We start from the raw sequence: 15,855 nt of genomic DNA, 5'->3' as shown, positions 1-15,855 counted from the left end.
TGGCGTTGCAACAACTTCATTGAGATGCACAATTTATTTATGTTTGAGTAATTTGTCCTGACTGGGAGTAATTGCCTAAAATCTTATTTCATGATACATAGAAGATAAATGCTTCTTTAATATACACAAGCTTAAAAACTTTATAAAGGCAAAGTAGTTTCTTGCAGTGTGCAGGGGTGGCTGAGCCCCCTGGCTCTCACTTAAAAAATCCCAAAACTCTGACTGGCAGTCTGCCAAAATCAAGTGGCAACTCCCAATGTTGAAAATTTGATGTACTTTTTAAACCTTTCATTTTAGCTATATAGTGGGCTGCATCTTATGAACCACTGCAACTAATTTACAAACACAAAATATGGAGACAAGTGCTGCCATCAACACACAAGAATATTCCTATCCAATGTGTATTTAAGAGTCTGGGTCACCTTGGAATGACTGCTTGATTTAACGTGTGGACGGACCACTTTTTAGCTGCTTTTCTCCCTCATTAGGCCGTAATTCTGTATTTAAAGGAAATAGTGGTAAAAACCTTGTAAAGTAAGTGCTGGTTTGATTGAAAAGACTCCTTGGTTTAAGACAATAAATGACGAGTGGAATTTTACTTGGAGACTCAAAAAGCCGTGGATCTGTACTTCACAACTATCAACATTACTGTGGATGTCAATATGACATTCCCCAACTTAGTTAATGACAACTCACTAGCTTCAATCATGAGCATTTCCCAACTTTTAAGAAAGTTCTAGTGATCTTCAAACACCCTACTGTATCTTTGTCTTTATTCTTTAATGAGCCAAGATTATAAAAGAGCCAGTTCAAGATAAATGGGGGCTCATCCGGGATTTGAACCCTGGACCCCTTGCCAGTTTGTGACATAAGTGGCAGCAAACGTAAATTAAACTGTCAAAACAGAATATTTTCAGTTGTTTTTAATGATAAAGAACCTACTGAGTAGGAAGTATGTCTAACCTAGCCTTGCAAAGGGAACCAAGGAAGACCTACCTGCCAACATAATAAACCACAAACATAATGCAAATCTGCATTTTTTTAACGTAATATTCCCAGAAATGCAACTAATTTCACATAAAGCTAAAAGCAGTTGCTTACGGTAAAGGTACTAACCAAATTCCAACAAAATAATAATGATAAAATTGCATAAATTTTCACAAAATGTAATTTAAACATGAAAATGTAATGTTTGTGGTCATTGCTGTTTGTTGTAGCCTTTTAAAAACTGCCAGTGGATCCAAGTCGCATTAAACCATAGTCATGGCAGACTTTTTGTTCGCCATGAAACAGGAAGTAGTTTTTCCAGAGTCCTGAAACTCTGGCAGAGCCATTAATCTCAGCAGGGTGGCCTTCGACTTTGAGGAATTTTCAAAAAATTGGAATCAATGCTCTCCTTTTCTCATTCAAAAATTTTGCGCTAAGAATCATAGCTCTATGAATGTTTTAAGACTCTGGGGAAAAACACTTCCTGTTTCATGGCAAACATGACTATATTGTCTGATGTGACTTGAGCTTAAGATCACTTGAACCCACTGGCAGTTTAAAAAGGATACAACAAACAAACAAGAAAGCTGTTAATCTCTGGAGAGATCCCTGGTATTATGGTCTCACAGGAAATATATGAACATGCAGCTTCTTCGAAATCCATTACTTGACTTACGTGGGCATTTCTTGACACAGAAGGCCCCATAGGTGTACTTGGCTCTTGGGTTGTGCTCCAGTTGGAAAGACGTGGGGTTGTACACGAATGGCTGAGGGCACTGGGTTACACACGCTCCGCTGTCGTTGAAATTGGTGCAAGCCTGCAGAGAGAACATAAACACAGTGAGACGATGGCAGGGGGGGATACAAGCCAAGCTTCCCATGAGGACAAACATGGCGGGTGAATGAAAGAGTATTACAGCAGCATTTCATTTTTACGTTGAAGTGCGACATGCGTATCACACAGCAGCACCTTGTCTCTCCAAGCGCCAAATGGGAGAAAAATTGGAGCCATTGATCCACAGCCATGATGTAAATGCTGAAATGTTGTCCTATAAACCTCTTAAGTGTTTCGTTGTCTGTGGCCACAGGCTGTAATTGAATTGGATGAGCCGTTCTGTGAATTACAACGACAATATCATCCCCGTCATTGTGCGTGCCGTATCCTTGTCTGGAGCGTGCAGACTAAGAAGAACTCGGGGTGATAAACGGGATACTAATTGGAACACTGAATCACCAATTTGTTCTTTGAAGAGCCAACGCTGCATCAGACTTTACCGCCCTGTAAAATGACAATTTATCAGTCGGTAAATAACGTGGATCACTTTCAGGCGGGGAGGATGACGAACAGATGTTGCACAAAAAGGATCGGGAGTGGAAAATGATAGGGATACTGGGGGGCTGCTTTTGTGCTCAGAAATAAGAGGAAAAGGAAGTAGGAGAGAGGAAAGAAGAAGGAAGTGATAGAGATGGTGACAGCTTTTGTGTGTGTGTTAGCGTGGCAGTCTGACATACGAAGCAGTCCGTGTCCTTGGGGCCCGAGCAGCCGCCGGCGCACTCGCGGTGGCAGCAGTCGCTGACGTAAGGCCCGAAGCATCGCCCGTCACACTGCTCTGCACACACCGTCTTTGTCACTGCCCAGGAAGTGAAAGAGAGAGAATTTTAAAGGTCTGAGAGACACATTCACACTCATAAGAAGAGACAATACCACCACCCTCAACCTGACCTCTAACGGTATAGCTGCACGCAAACATCGTCTGGTATAGAAAGAAATTAGAGGCTTGGGCAACCTAAAGGTCACTGGAGTGGGTCCGTGACCACTAGGTCGCTTGCTTGAATGCACAGACAGACTTTAAAAATCACTTTTTCTCTCAACAACTGCTCCGGAGGTGCCCTTGAAAGAGCCTCTTATTGTCCAGCTTGAGCTCAGTTTCAAGAAAATTGCAGTTGCACTTGTCTGCTTGCACCTAGCAATCTGAGGAAGGAGTGAGCTCAACTGGTTTCCCCACTGAAAAATAGAAGTAAACCTCGCTATAACTGCACTTTTACTACGACTCTTTCTTGCCAAGTCGACAAATTGGCCAAAGCAGCTTCCAATTGTGCTGATAATTCCCTGAAAGTCTGGCTTTCCTCGTTGACTTGCCAATTCTTGTGGCATCCAGGGAAGAATTCCCTTCATTTTACTGCCACACTACTTAAAAGGAAGTTGTATTATTAGCTTAGCAATAACACTTGGACATGGCAGAAACCTACAGCATTAAAGTAGCTCCAATACTTGTGCTAAAGAAGGGCCTCCCACACATGCTTGGTACATTAACAGATGTACCAGCCAGTGAGCCAGCAGGAGCTTAAAACTGAGGCATTAAAAACTGCTGTGCTCACTTCTCTGCTGTGTTGGGAGCATAATGATGCAGAAGTGAAAAATATAACAAGGCCCAGTAGTCTATTAGTCAGTGAAAAACAGGCCAGTTACTCTACAGATCTGTCTGACATGAGTAGAACCGCAGAACTGCAATTATACACAACTATGTTGTCGGCTCCTCTTTTGTCTTGCTTTGGTTTCTTTCCATGACTTCATATTGTTATTTATTTATGGTTTTGAGCTCAATAAAACCACGAGATAAAAATAAAATAGCTTTGTACTCAAGTGCTCACACTGCCAAAATAATATGTCTGTGTCAAAAGGGATTATAGCAGATTAAAGAGCACAAAATGCTCCCAAATTTCAGCAACCATTCAGGTCACTACTACAACTATTATCTGATTCATGGCAATTTAATCATCCAAGAATTCAATGAAGAGTCGTCCAGTTTCAAGTATCTCCTTTCAGCGTCAAATTAGGTTCATCATTTGGAAACTAAAAGAAATTAAAATGTGAAATACCCCTTTATCTCTGAACATTCTCATGTGTTTAATTTCAAGGCTTGAGCTAAAATGCAGTCAGCCTAGTTTAGCAGAAAAACTGAAGGTCATGATTATAAACAGGCCAAGCTTCCAAAATTTGACATTATATGCAAGTTAGTCTTAATATTTTAATAATACAGTATACAGATCTTGAGACAGGGGACAGTAATCTTAGCTTACATTAGCATAAGGCCTACAAACCTCAGATACTCATGTTTTTCCACCACAGACTAATATCAGCCTGAATGTAAGCATTTTTCATAGCCTAGCTTAGCATTGGGATGCTCACATATGAAATATTTTTCAAACGGTGTCTTCTATAGACTCTTTTTAGCCTCCTTTATGTTTTTATGTCTGGCTAGAGTGGAGAAATATTTAGCTTAGCTTAGCTCAAAGACTGAAAGCATAGGAATTAGCCAGCTAGACTACCAACACAACTAAAGCTAACTGTTTTGGCCTTGTGCCTTCAAGTAATGTTAGCTTGAGTGAGGGGATTGTTAGACTGTTAGCTTACCCTAGCATATCTTAACACCTCAGATACCAACTGTGACTTCTTTCTTCATATAGTGTTATTTCAAATAGCTACTTTTACTTAGCTAAGATAGCTAAGCTTAAATGTTCACTAAATGACATAGGTAGTGTAATCCACAGAGTGACATTAACCTTACATCTTAGGCTGTTAGGCTCACAGATGGAGGGAGGGTTTAGCTAAGCACAAGGCTAACTTGGGTTAGAATAAAACCTCAACACCTTAAATAGTCTCACCTGAACACTGGAGTTAGGAATTGTTTAGCTTAGCACAAAGACTGAAAGCACAGGAGTTAGCCAGCTAGGCTACGGAGACAGCTTAAACTCACTGCTTAACATTTTTAAGAGGTAAGATAAAAAACACTCAAAGGTGCCTTATGTCTTCGAATAAGGTTAGCCAACTGAGCTTGGGTAAGGGGATTGTTGTGTAACCTACAGTGATATTAGCCCCATATTTGAGTGTTAGGTTCATAGCTAAAGGGAGGAAATCTTTAGCTAAGCACAAGGTTAGCCTTGTTAGCATGATGCCTGAACACCTCAAATGTCCACTATGAGATGTCTGCTTTTTGCTAACCTAGCTTGAGTAAGCTTATGTAAAATCAGGCATTAACACCTTGAATGCTCACTATGTCTTGTTTTTTTTAGATAGTAGAGGATATCAGCCTAATTTTGTGTGCTAAGTTCACAGCAGGAGCAAGTGTTTAGCTTAGCCTCCCTTTGATTGAAGGCCTTAGCATCTTAAATGTTTACAATGTGACTTATATTTAGATATTGTAATCTACAGGGTAGCATTAGCATCTTATTTAATGGTAAGTTTTGTAGTTGGAGTGAAGGAATGCTAAGCTAAGCATAAAGCTAGTCTAGGCTAACATAACACCTAAAATGCTCACAATGAGAGGTACATCTCTTGAAAAATGTTGTCTTTCGACTAAGATAAGTGTTCTGTTTGCATTACATTCAGTGTTGGTGTGAGAAAATTTTTAGCGTAGCTTAGCACGAAGACTAAAAGCAAGACAATTAACTAGCAAGGCTTGTCCCAAGTTTACAGAAAATACTTACTATCATAATCAGCACACACTATCTTTTTAAAGAAGTGAAATAAAAACACTGGTATGTTTTTGTGTAAGGTTAGCTAGCTGAGCTTGAGTAAGGGGACTGTTAGCTTAGCCTAGCATAAGATACTACATCTCAAGTTCATTTTATAAATTTTTTCCAGTTAGTGTTATCTATGGAAAGATATTTGGCTGGTTTTGTGTTTAAGGTTCATAGCTGCAGTTAATGTTTGGCGTAGCCTTGCCTAACTTTGTTTAGCATAAAGCTTAAACATTTCAGATATAAACATTTCTTTAAGGTAATGTATGTATATTAAGTTCATAGCTGAATTAGCCTTTGTGCTAAGCTAAGCTAACTGAAAGCATAGTGGTATCTAAAAATAGATAATGTTATCTACAGATTAATTTCCACATTATTTGTGTGCATAAAGTTCATAGCTCGAGTTAAGCAGTGTTAAGATTAGCATACAGCTAGCCCAGCTTATCATAAGGCCAAATGCCTCTAATGCTTATGGTGTATATATTTTTCAGGAAGTGTCATCTACAGACTAATACCAGTCTCACATTTGTGCATTATGCTCATAGCTAGAGTGTTGAAACATTTAGCGTACCTTAGCATTAAGACTAAAGGCAATGGGAATTAGCTAGGTGGGCTTTCAAGATGTCAGAAAATGAAACAAAACCCAAACACAATAATGTAAGAAAGAAGACTGATGGTAGCATTATGTCCATGTGTAAGGTTGGCTACTGAGCTCAAGATGAGCTTATCTGAGCATTAAAATGAAACAAGCTTGCTAGGCTATGTTCAGAAAAGAGAAACATACCTATAAACATGTTTAGAAACCCCTGTGTGCTATGTTTCCAGAAAGCGACGGGAAAATCTTCATAGCTGTGTTTTATGTAGGCTGAAGTGCTTGAGTATGGGAAAAGTTTAGGTTAGCTTAGCATAAGGTTTAATTGCAGTAAAATACCACCTCAATAGCTAGGTTTTCATGAAGAAAAATACAACCAAGTACTTCTAAAATCAAATAAGTGTTGAGAGGTATAGCTTCATGTTTGTGCATTAGCTAGGCTAACAGCTTGAGCCTTGGTGTGTTTAGCCTAGCTTAGCTTAGCATTGAGACTGAATTGATTATTTTGGTTTAAGAAACTAACCCCTTAACGTTGGAGATATGTTAGCTCAATCTATATACAAACTGGTTATTTAGCTCAGTTAAGCTAAGCTAACTCGACCCTAGTACCTGCTCTCTGTGACATATTCACACAAAAGGGAGTTATCCATCTTCTCATCTTCCTCCTGGCAGCAAAGCGAATAAAAGTAATACTCAAAATGTCAAACATTTCTCTTGTTCAGTAGCTTTAATGTCCCATTAGTCACACTTAACCTGCCTTCTTGACTTCCCAGGATAATTCAAAGTCTGTGCCAGTGTGCATACTCACAGGTTTGACACTGATCTTCCTGATGGCCCCAGCAGCGTCCGTTACAAGAGCGATGACAGCGCCGGCCTGCAGAACAGAACAATGTGACTGAGACAACTTATCTGCAAACTTTAAATGAAGATTAAAGAAATAAAAGGCCTTCCTCATGCACTAATTGTTCCCTCACGCATAGCCTTACAACTTCCCCAAGTGGTGGCAGTGACACATCTCGTTTGCTCATCTGACAACACAACCCAGAGCAACCGCGGAAACTTGTTGTGAACATAACCATGAAAGACAGGCTCCTACTCCCTTCCGTCAAGCACTCACACGAGCAAAGTGGGACCTGACAGAGTACTCACAACCTTCATCTGCCAGTGGTTCATCATCAAGGCTTAATTGACTACGGGTTAATTACAGAGTAAGTGGAACAGTGCAGCAGATTGTCACCCGGACCCTTCAACCACTCCCACCGTGGGGTTGTTAATGTTAAATACTAACTATGCCTTGGCAAAAGGCCCCGATTTGGCAACCTCATCTCCCACACGCTCTCTTGTCATTTTTTGGCCCTCCTCCTCTGTTCTTTTTTGCTCTCCATCCTCCTCCAGTGTCATCTAATCAACAAAGTAGCACACATCTTGCACTAAATAGTGTTTTCTGAACTTTATTTTAGCCTTTCTAACTTTACATGATGTTCGCTTGCTAAGGCGTTGAGTCAAGCTTATGACAAAGTATCTTCAGGAAAAGATAGGTCATGTTGCCTATTCGTCACAAAAAACTTCAACCGTATTCTTTGTCTTTGCTCGCTGTTTGGCGCCTTAGCTGTCCCTATTGTTTGCTCTGACGTGCTTTGATACCGAGGGTCTTCAGAAACTTCTGTGCCTCCCTTAAAATGAGCAAGAGACTCATCCAAAAGATCCAAAAGTTTGGAGAGGAGAGCGCCTGTCTTGAAGAGCCAGTTCTGACACTGAATGTCCGCCGGATAGCGACGCCTGTTATGTCCAAAGAAGAGGGAACTGAGGGACTGCGGGGACCACAGAGGAGGGGTAAGGGGGGGAAGTGGGCAGCTTCAAACCAGCTGTCAGCTTCACTGAGATTTAAAAAGAGCACAGCGGACAGCAGCTCCATGGGCCTCGCTGCAGAGGCGCTACCACACCACTACAATGGAAAGGTTCACACGCTGATCTAACACTATGTGATTTCGCTTCCAAATGACCGCCAGGCAAACAGAATGAATAAAAAGGGAAGGGGCATGGCTGCTACTGGTGGGGTGTGTATGTGTGCCTCTACAGAGTGTTGGCACTTCACATTTTAGAGACAAAGCTAAGAAAAAGTTTGATTCCCATCCAAAGATACTGGTCCCACTGGTTTTTGGCCATACTCACATCCAAGGTTGCTGTTGTTGGATGGCACCACCAGCAGCTCCGCCTGGGGGTTCTTGATAATGTCACGCCAATGGATGGTGTCCGCATGGCACAGGAATTTGTTCTGGTCAACATAAACCCCCCCATTTAGTATCTCTGCACAGGAAAAAAAAGACAGGGATGGAGAGAATGAGCACCTAGCCATGGATATATGGTACATGTACATGATGGCAGAAAATCAATACTTCAAGGTTGAATCCAATCCTTTTTTGTCTCAAAGTACCGTGCTGCATAAGGTGTTCCCTGAAGTGCATCTGAGCATGAAGATAAATGCTATTGACACATGCACACAGTAATTCAATGCCAGGTCTAAAGGCAATGATGTTTCATAAAGAGGTACTCTAAATAAATAAGTTAATGGATTCTACTATGTAAACAGAACAGCCTCGTTTCAGAAAGAACTCTTAAATGTTTGTTGGTATTGCTTTCTAGTTTTGCATTAAGCCATTTCATTCAGCTTAAAAACAAAGCCAGTAATAAGTTTGAATGTCAATGGAAGGCATCGTACATAACTTAAAGGAAAGCCACATTGCTACCTTGTTAAAATATTTGGTTCAAACTTTATGAATGGATGCCTATAAATGCAGTCAACAGTACCCAGGATTAAATAGTTAGTAGCCTTTGTGTAGGAATTCTCCCATTGTAGGCTTAAACTCATAGTTTAATGTTCTTGTTTAGAGTGCTTTGTGGCTATGATATGATTATAGGCCTGCTGGTTGGCCTGTATACCACCTTTGTAGAGATGCCAGTATCTCAAAAGCCATTGCATGTATTGGAATAAAATTTGGTAGAGTTACAAACACAGTCCAGAGGATTAAAAGGAGTAAATTTCTTGATCATTCAACTTTGTTTGTAGAATCCCCAGCTTGTCAAAGTTGGTTCAAAAACAATCAATATTCTCTACATACAAAGAATGGATTGCATTGGCAGTAGCTGTTTGATTCAAATAATTGGGCGACAATTGGATTAATATTTGATCACAACAAAAATAAAGGATATTGTTAAACAAGAATTGTATAATTGACACTAAATGTTGCTGAAATTGGAATGCTAATCGACCAGTCCAACACCTTGGTCCAGACTCTAGTATCTCCAAAACTATTGAATGTATTGGTTTAAAATTTGGTTAATTTATCAATATTGTCCAAAGGCATATACACCCTGAATTTGGAGATCCTCAAGCTGGGAAAGTTTGGCATATTTATCAAGATTGTCCAGGTGGTTGAAAAATCCTAGTTTTGATGAAACTCAACCTTTGATTGTTGTCTTTTTTTGTGTTTGAACCTAAAGGCTCTTCTCTAGTTTAGGTTTCTTATAAACAGTAGTGTTAGGTCATGGTTCGATGTTATAGTTGCAAATGTTGACCTGCTGGTTGGCAGAAATATCACCTAATACAAGACCTAAGTATATCAAAAACTATTGGATGTATTTGCATAAAATTTGGTTCATTTATCAGTATTGTCTGAAGGCATATACACCCTGAATTTGTTGATTTTTAACCTTTGTTTGTTTGATCCCCAGCTGGTCAAAATTGGTATCGGATACAGGATATAATTTCCCTAAATCCATAAATTATCTTAACTCTAAGAAAGTTTTGCTCATTTATCACGACTGTCCAGGGGTTTGAAAAATTCTGGTTTGGGGGAATTCAACATATAATTGTTTGTTCTCCTACTTTTAGGTGAACCATCTAATTTGAAGGCTCTATTCTAGTTTAGGTTTCTTGGAAACTGTACTTTTAGGCCAGGATTTGACGGTTTGATGTTGGCCTGTTGGTTGGTCGTAATACCACCTAACTCAAGACCTACTGGTTAATATCTCAAAAACCTTTGGATAAATAAGTATAAAATTTGGTACATTTCTTAGAAGTTTCCAGAGGACTAGACACTCTGAATTTGGTGATCCTTAACATTTGTTCCTTGCATCCCCAGATAGTCAAAGTTAGTGCTTAAGCCATAAAATTTCTCTACATCAATTTATTTTCTCAGTATTTGAGAAAGTTTGACACATTTATCAGGATCGTCCAGGGTCTTAAAAAACCTGATTTTGGTGAAACTCAACCAAAAAATGTTTGCTCTCTTATTTTTGGGTGACCATCTAAGTCTAAAGGCTCTACTCATGGTAAAAGCAGTTCCAAGCCATGGGTTGATGGAAGAGTTGCCAATTCTGGCCTGTTGGTTGGTTGGCCCATTCCCTTTTTTGAAGCATAAGTATCTCAAAAACAGTTAAAAGTATAGATAGAAAATTTGGTGCACTTCTCAATATTGCCTAGAGGAATAAGCACCCTGAGTTTGGTGATCGATGATCTGTCTTTGTAGGACCCATAGCAACTCAAAGTTGACGACCAAAATGATAAACTTTTCATGTATTTAGGCTTTTTAGTCGCCACAGAAATGGCATTTTGGGAGGCTGAAAATGCACAATTTCTGTCATTGTTTTAACTGTTATTATAGTTCCAGTTAACAGTCATGTGCAAGTATGCGCACTAAAACAATGGTAGACTCCTGAATTCTGTTTGTTCTGCTCACTTCCAATCAAAATCCCCCCCCCATACATTCATATGTTGGCTCTGCAGAAGGACGAGTATGTTGAGTGCAAGTTTTGGTTCTTTACAAAGTCACATTGCTAACCACTTGCCTTGCATGCATACCAATGTTTTCATCAGATGGTTATCAAAATGTTTGAACATCTTTAAGAGAAACAATTCCACTGTCAGTGGACTGTTTTCAAGTATACATGACCTTAGAGAATAAATTGCTTGATTAAAATGTTTGGTCAATAACTGGTTGATTTGATGCATAATTCAAACTAAAATAGAAGGACACTGCTCTTAAATTAAGTGTTTTTAAATGGAGATAGATGTCAAGTTTCATCCAAAGGGAATCCTGTCTTAGGTTAAGCGCAGAGAAGGATTAGCAGTCTTATTTTCTCGGTTTGTAGTGTAATAAAAAGGGTGTTTTTGAATGTCTTCAATCTTTTATTGTTCCACTATTATCTTCAAGAGCCAAGACTGACTCAGAGAAAATGAGGGATCGCAGCTTCCTTGACCTACGCTATCAAAATAAGAGCCGACAAACCAAAGACAAAGCACAGGCCTCTCATGTGGCATTTGCTTAATAGCAAAAATATGTTTCTTTTCAAGGACCAGTGCCCTTAACAGATGCCCGTGCATGGAGTATGATAATAAATTCTAATCCCTCTCCCTGTTACTAATCCAGGTTTTGGATACGGACACAGAATGAAATGATGCTGCGGTAATCCTTCCCCCCTCCCTCGCCGTGACCTGTGGCAGAAGAGAAACAACAGCCCCCCCACCAGCGTGTCGTTCCCTCTGGGACACCAAGTGACTGTATTATTTAACCTAGTTGAGGGATTTAGATACAATCACCCTGCATCCACATCTCCTTGAATAAGAAGTACAGACATATTCCATGAAAGTACTTGTCATAATAAATGAAATTTAATACGAAAAAGTAACAATGTGGCTGGGATCAGGGCTGGATTAGCTGAAGGTAAAGAAGGGTATTATCTCCCCAGGCAGATTATTAACAGTGTATGAGTTATGCGGATGGTTCAGCGGCCCAGCAGCACATGCAGGAAGCTAATCATTACCATCCGACACCCTGATTAAGGAAGTGGGCCTTGGTGGAGACGGGGACATTTATTCAAAGCCCTCTTAGAGGTGACATGGCGCTCTGTCTGCCCGCTCAACGGCCTACAGCCGCAGCTTCATGTAATCATGTTTCCGTCACAATGGACGATTTATCAGAAGGTTGCTCTACATTCATGAACGGAGGGGGAAAAAAGACATAGGCTGTGCTTTATTCAAATAATAAGTGGACCACACTGCTCTGGTGCGACTTTAAAGCACTTGTGAGTAAGCAGTGATCCTTTATAGAGGCAGCAGCCTTGATTTTCACTTTGTCCTTTCTTCAACAGAAAACACTTTAACAACCAAAAATGCATACTGTACACTAGTAAAAGAAACAAAGTAGGTCACCTAAGTAAAAATAAGGCATCAAGAGCACAAGATCTACACACCCACAGTCATGTAACCCAGCAATTTTCACTTCAGTCAACGGTGTCTGGCTAAAACTCAGACCCAGTGTTTGTTTGGGCTGGACGTCTTTTCAACTTTTCAACATTTGATGATGGATAAATGCCTCCTTCAATTAACTCCCACTAAACCACACCCAACTGAAAGAAAGTACCACTAGCTGGTCTATTATTTGCCTCTGGTTTCATTCAAAAGCTGGAAAATGTGCTCTTTTGGGACTCCAGAGCAACACAGTTCCTCAAAGTAGAAACTAACACTATCTTGGCTTTGACAGGGTATCATAGCTGGAAACCCAATGATGCACATGGTCAGCCTAAGAGTGAAACAAACAGGGCTACAATGGCTAATGATGCTACATCAATGCTCAAATTGGAAATAAGCTCTTTGTGCTAATTTTGAATCATGGGACGGTAAAATGACTGAAAAAACTACACATACTAACTATTGGTAGCCAGATTTATATTTAAAATATCCAGTGCCATCTGGAAACACTGGAGAATTACAGTCAATGTGCCAATTTTCAAGTTTATACAGTGCTTAACAAATATATTAGACCACCTGTCTCAAAGACCATCCAGCATCATGAAGTGCTTTAATGCGGACTCTTTATTTTTAGTGAGCTCTCCACGTTTTACCATTTTGAACAGGGATGAGGAATTTCAAACTGAATTCACCTTTTTATACCCAAATTTGAGCCGGCTCACTGGGCTTCTCTGAGAAGTCGTATATGAATCAAGCATAACATTCAATCACTAAAACAAATTTTTCTGTTCAGGAATGCAAGTAAATAACTATAATTTGACATATTAAACGAGAAATATTAATGTGCTTTACTATTTTTTCAGTCTTTTTGTAAATCAGTAAGTTTGAAAATTCATGGATAACAATAATAATTATATTTGAGCATTAAAAATATCATTTGGGTTGAAGAGCTTCTACATATTGGTGTATTAACCATTGCAGAAACATAAAAGATGATTTTGGTAATTACCAATGCTGTTAATAGGGCAGCTGTGGCATAAACCTTACTTTAGGTGGTGGTCTAATAAATTTGTTAAGCACTGTACATTTAAATTTTACTGAGAAATTTGACTCCAACAAAACTGTTTAACATAATGAAAGATGACTGGATATGCACCAACTTTGACTTGCCAGGGTTGCTACAAAAATAAGCAGAGGCTTACCAAATTTAAGAAAGTTATTCCACTTGACAAAATAAATTAACCAACCAAATTTCATATCATTATTTTCAAAAGTGTTTGAGAAGCTGGAGTCTTCACCAAGATGGTGGACTGACCAACCAAATGTCAACTGGTGTCTGGGAAAAATGAAGAATTATGACTCTACTTTTTAGCCACATTTTTTAGACTTAAAGGGAAATGACCAAATCATTTGATGTGTATAAACACTTCAAAATGAGGGAGGAATTGATTGATGTGCCAATTTTATGCCAATCTATTCCAATCTTAACCAGATATTTGAAGCAAAACTGTAACATATTGAAATTTTACTAGATATGCACAAACTTAAACTTTCTATGGGTGCTACAGAGGCTATTAATGGGAATCATTTTGCTTGACATAACTTATAAATCCATCAAATTTCATACCATTACCTCCAAAAGTTTCTAAAACACTGGAGTCCTGATCAAGTTGGTAGTCCAACCAACCAAATGTACAGTACAGTCTGAAAACACTGAGGAGTTATGATGCTACTTTATAGCTCTATTATTTGGCCAAAGAAATGAAAAGATCATTCATTGTGTATAAACATTTTATCATGAAGAGAAATGGATGGGTAGGCCATTTTTCATGCCATTCCATTTAAAATATTACCAAAAAATTTAACTCAAAGAAAACAGTGAAATGTAAAGAAATCAGACTGGATATGCACCAACTTTGAATTGCTGTAAGTGCTACAAAAATAGTCAAAGGCCTCCCCAGCTTAAGGGAAATAATCTACATGACCGTATTGATACATCCACCAAATTTCATATAATTATCTCTAAAAGTTCTTGATATACTGGATTTCTTATCGAAGTTGTGGTCAGACAAACCACCAGGCCAATGTTAGTAACTGTAAAGTCACACTCTAGCTAAAAATCAAACAACAGATGATTCCCCTCCAAAGAAGGAGTATCCCTCTTCACAGGTAACTAAGTTATTGATCATGATCTGGATTTTATCCAAATCTCACTTATTTATGGCAAAAAGACTGTTTTAGCACCATAAGTTTGATTTACAAAGTTTCAACACTGAAGAATGACCAAGTAAAAATGCAGAGATTCCCTATGACATTTTTTGCACCAATGATTCCTACATTTCAGTCTCTTGGGGTGAAGACAGATATCCATTTTGCTATTTTATGGAGAGCCATCTTCCCGATTAACCCGCCCACCACTGTCCCAAATGCTCTTTTAAGTGCCTGATGTCCAGATCCCCCCGTTCTCTGCAAGACAAATCGCCACCTCTGCTGTCCGTCCAGGCATAGGGTACTAACTCTCCCAGTGCGATGACAAGCCCGTATCTGGTGGTCATTCATTTTGTGCGACAGGCCACCCACCCACCCATCCTCTTCGCTCCTCTACAGCATCCCCTCCTGGCCCCCTCCTCCCTCCCTTGTTCTTCGATCTTTCCATCAGGATAGGAGATGTACAGCCGACTATCCACCCCCTCCACCCAATCCCCTCACTGTCCACAGTACTGTGAATTACGATGTAGTCATAAAAGCTATTGTCCTGCATCAGAGGGAGGGGGGTGTGGGGATAAAGAAGGCAGTATGAAAGCAGGAGTAGAGAAAAGAGGTCAATGGTAAGGCCAACAAAAACAATTACCAGGAAATTTCATTCAATGAAATTTTTTCCAAATATCTTTCTGATTAAAGAGACTACACATGCACTGCTCTTTAATCTGGCTCTACTGTAATAACAATTCTCGCAGTTTGTCTTTTGGTTAAAAGCTTTTTGAGTTGCAGTTCTTACAACATACTACTGGGAAATATAGTTAGTATAATGGAGGGTGGTGCAATTACTGTATTTGCAATGCCAACTGGAGCCCTGACAGTGAACTACACTATCAATGAGACAAAAAAGACAATTAAATGAATTCATGAGGGTAGCTTTAGGGGCGGACAGGTCTAGGCTGCCTTGCGGAAATGTAAAATGTGGAACCCATGGAAAACTACAAAGACTTTCAAGGTTTTGGTAAGCAAGATTCAAAGCTCCAATTACATTTTATCATAATCTCCAGATATTTTGAACGCCTTCCATCCATTTTTCCCCCTAAGTAAGACCCCAATTACAAAATTATCAAATGTTCAATCAGAAGGGGGCGCTGTGACAAAGTAATGATTTTGATGTATGAGTATATTCAGGATTGATGTGTGATCATCCCTGTGAAGTTTGGTGATGACTGACATAAGCGTTAAAAAGTTATACAGCATTATTGGTGTATTTTCACTGCAAAAAATGTGCAACAATGTAGTTAAA

The 15,855-nt window shown here is 39.4% G+C and overlaps 1 protein-coding gene across 5 annotated transcripts in view; it reads right to left on the bottom strand.

Moving 5' to 3' along the window:
* LOC121506114 (receptor tyrosine-protein kinase erbB-4-like) overlaps positions 1-15,855 on the bottom strand; it is a 497,295-nt gene that overhangs the window by 148,476 nt on the left and 332,964 nt on the right. For all 5 annotated transcript variants that reach the window (XR_005991613.1, XM_041781682.1, XM_041781685.1 and 2 more), the window contains exons 4-7: positions 8,273-8,407; positions 6,909-6,974; positions 2,500-2,618; positions 1,664-1,805 (exon numbers count right to left, since the gene is read on the bottom strand). Coding sequence is in view for 4 of the 5 variants with exons in the window: in XM_041781682.1 (XP_041637616.1) it covers positions 1,664-1,805; positions 2,500-2,618; positions 6,909-6,974; positions 8,273-8,407 (462 nt within the window). In the remaining variant the exon portion in view is untranslated. The remainder of the gene's footprint in view (positions 1-1,663; positions 1,806-2,499; positions 2,619-6,908; positions 6,975-8,272; positions 8,408-15,855) is intronic.

The sequence above is a fragment of the Cheilinus undulatus genome, linkage group 24 (assembly GCF_018320785.1).
Source record: "Cheilinus undulatus linkage group 24, ASM1832078v1, whole genome shotgun sequence".
Classification (NCBI taxonomy): domain Eukaryota; kingdom Metazoa; phylum Chordata; class Actinopteri; order Labriformes; family Labridae; genus Cheilinus; species Cheilinus undulatus.
This window is presented reverse-complemented; position numbering and strand designations above follow the sequence as displayed.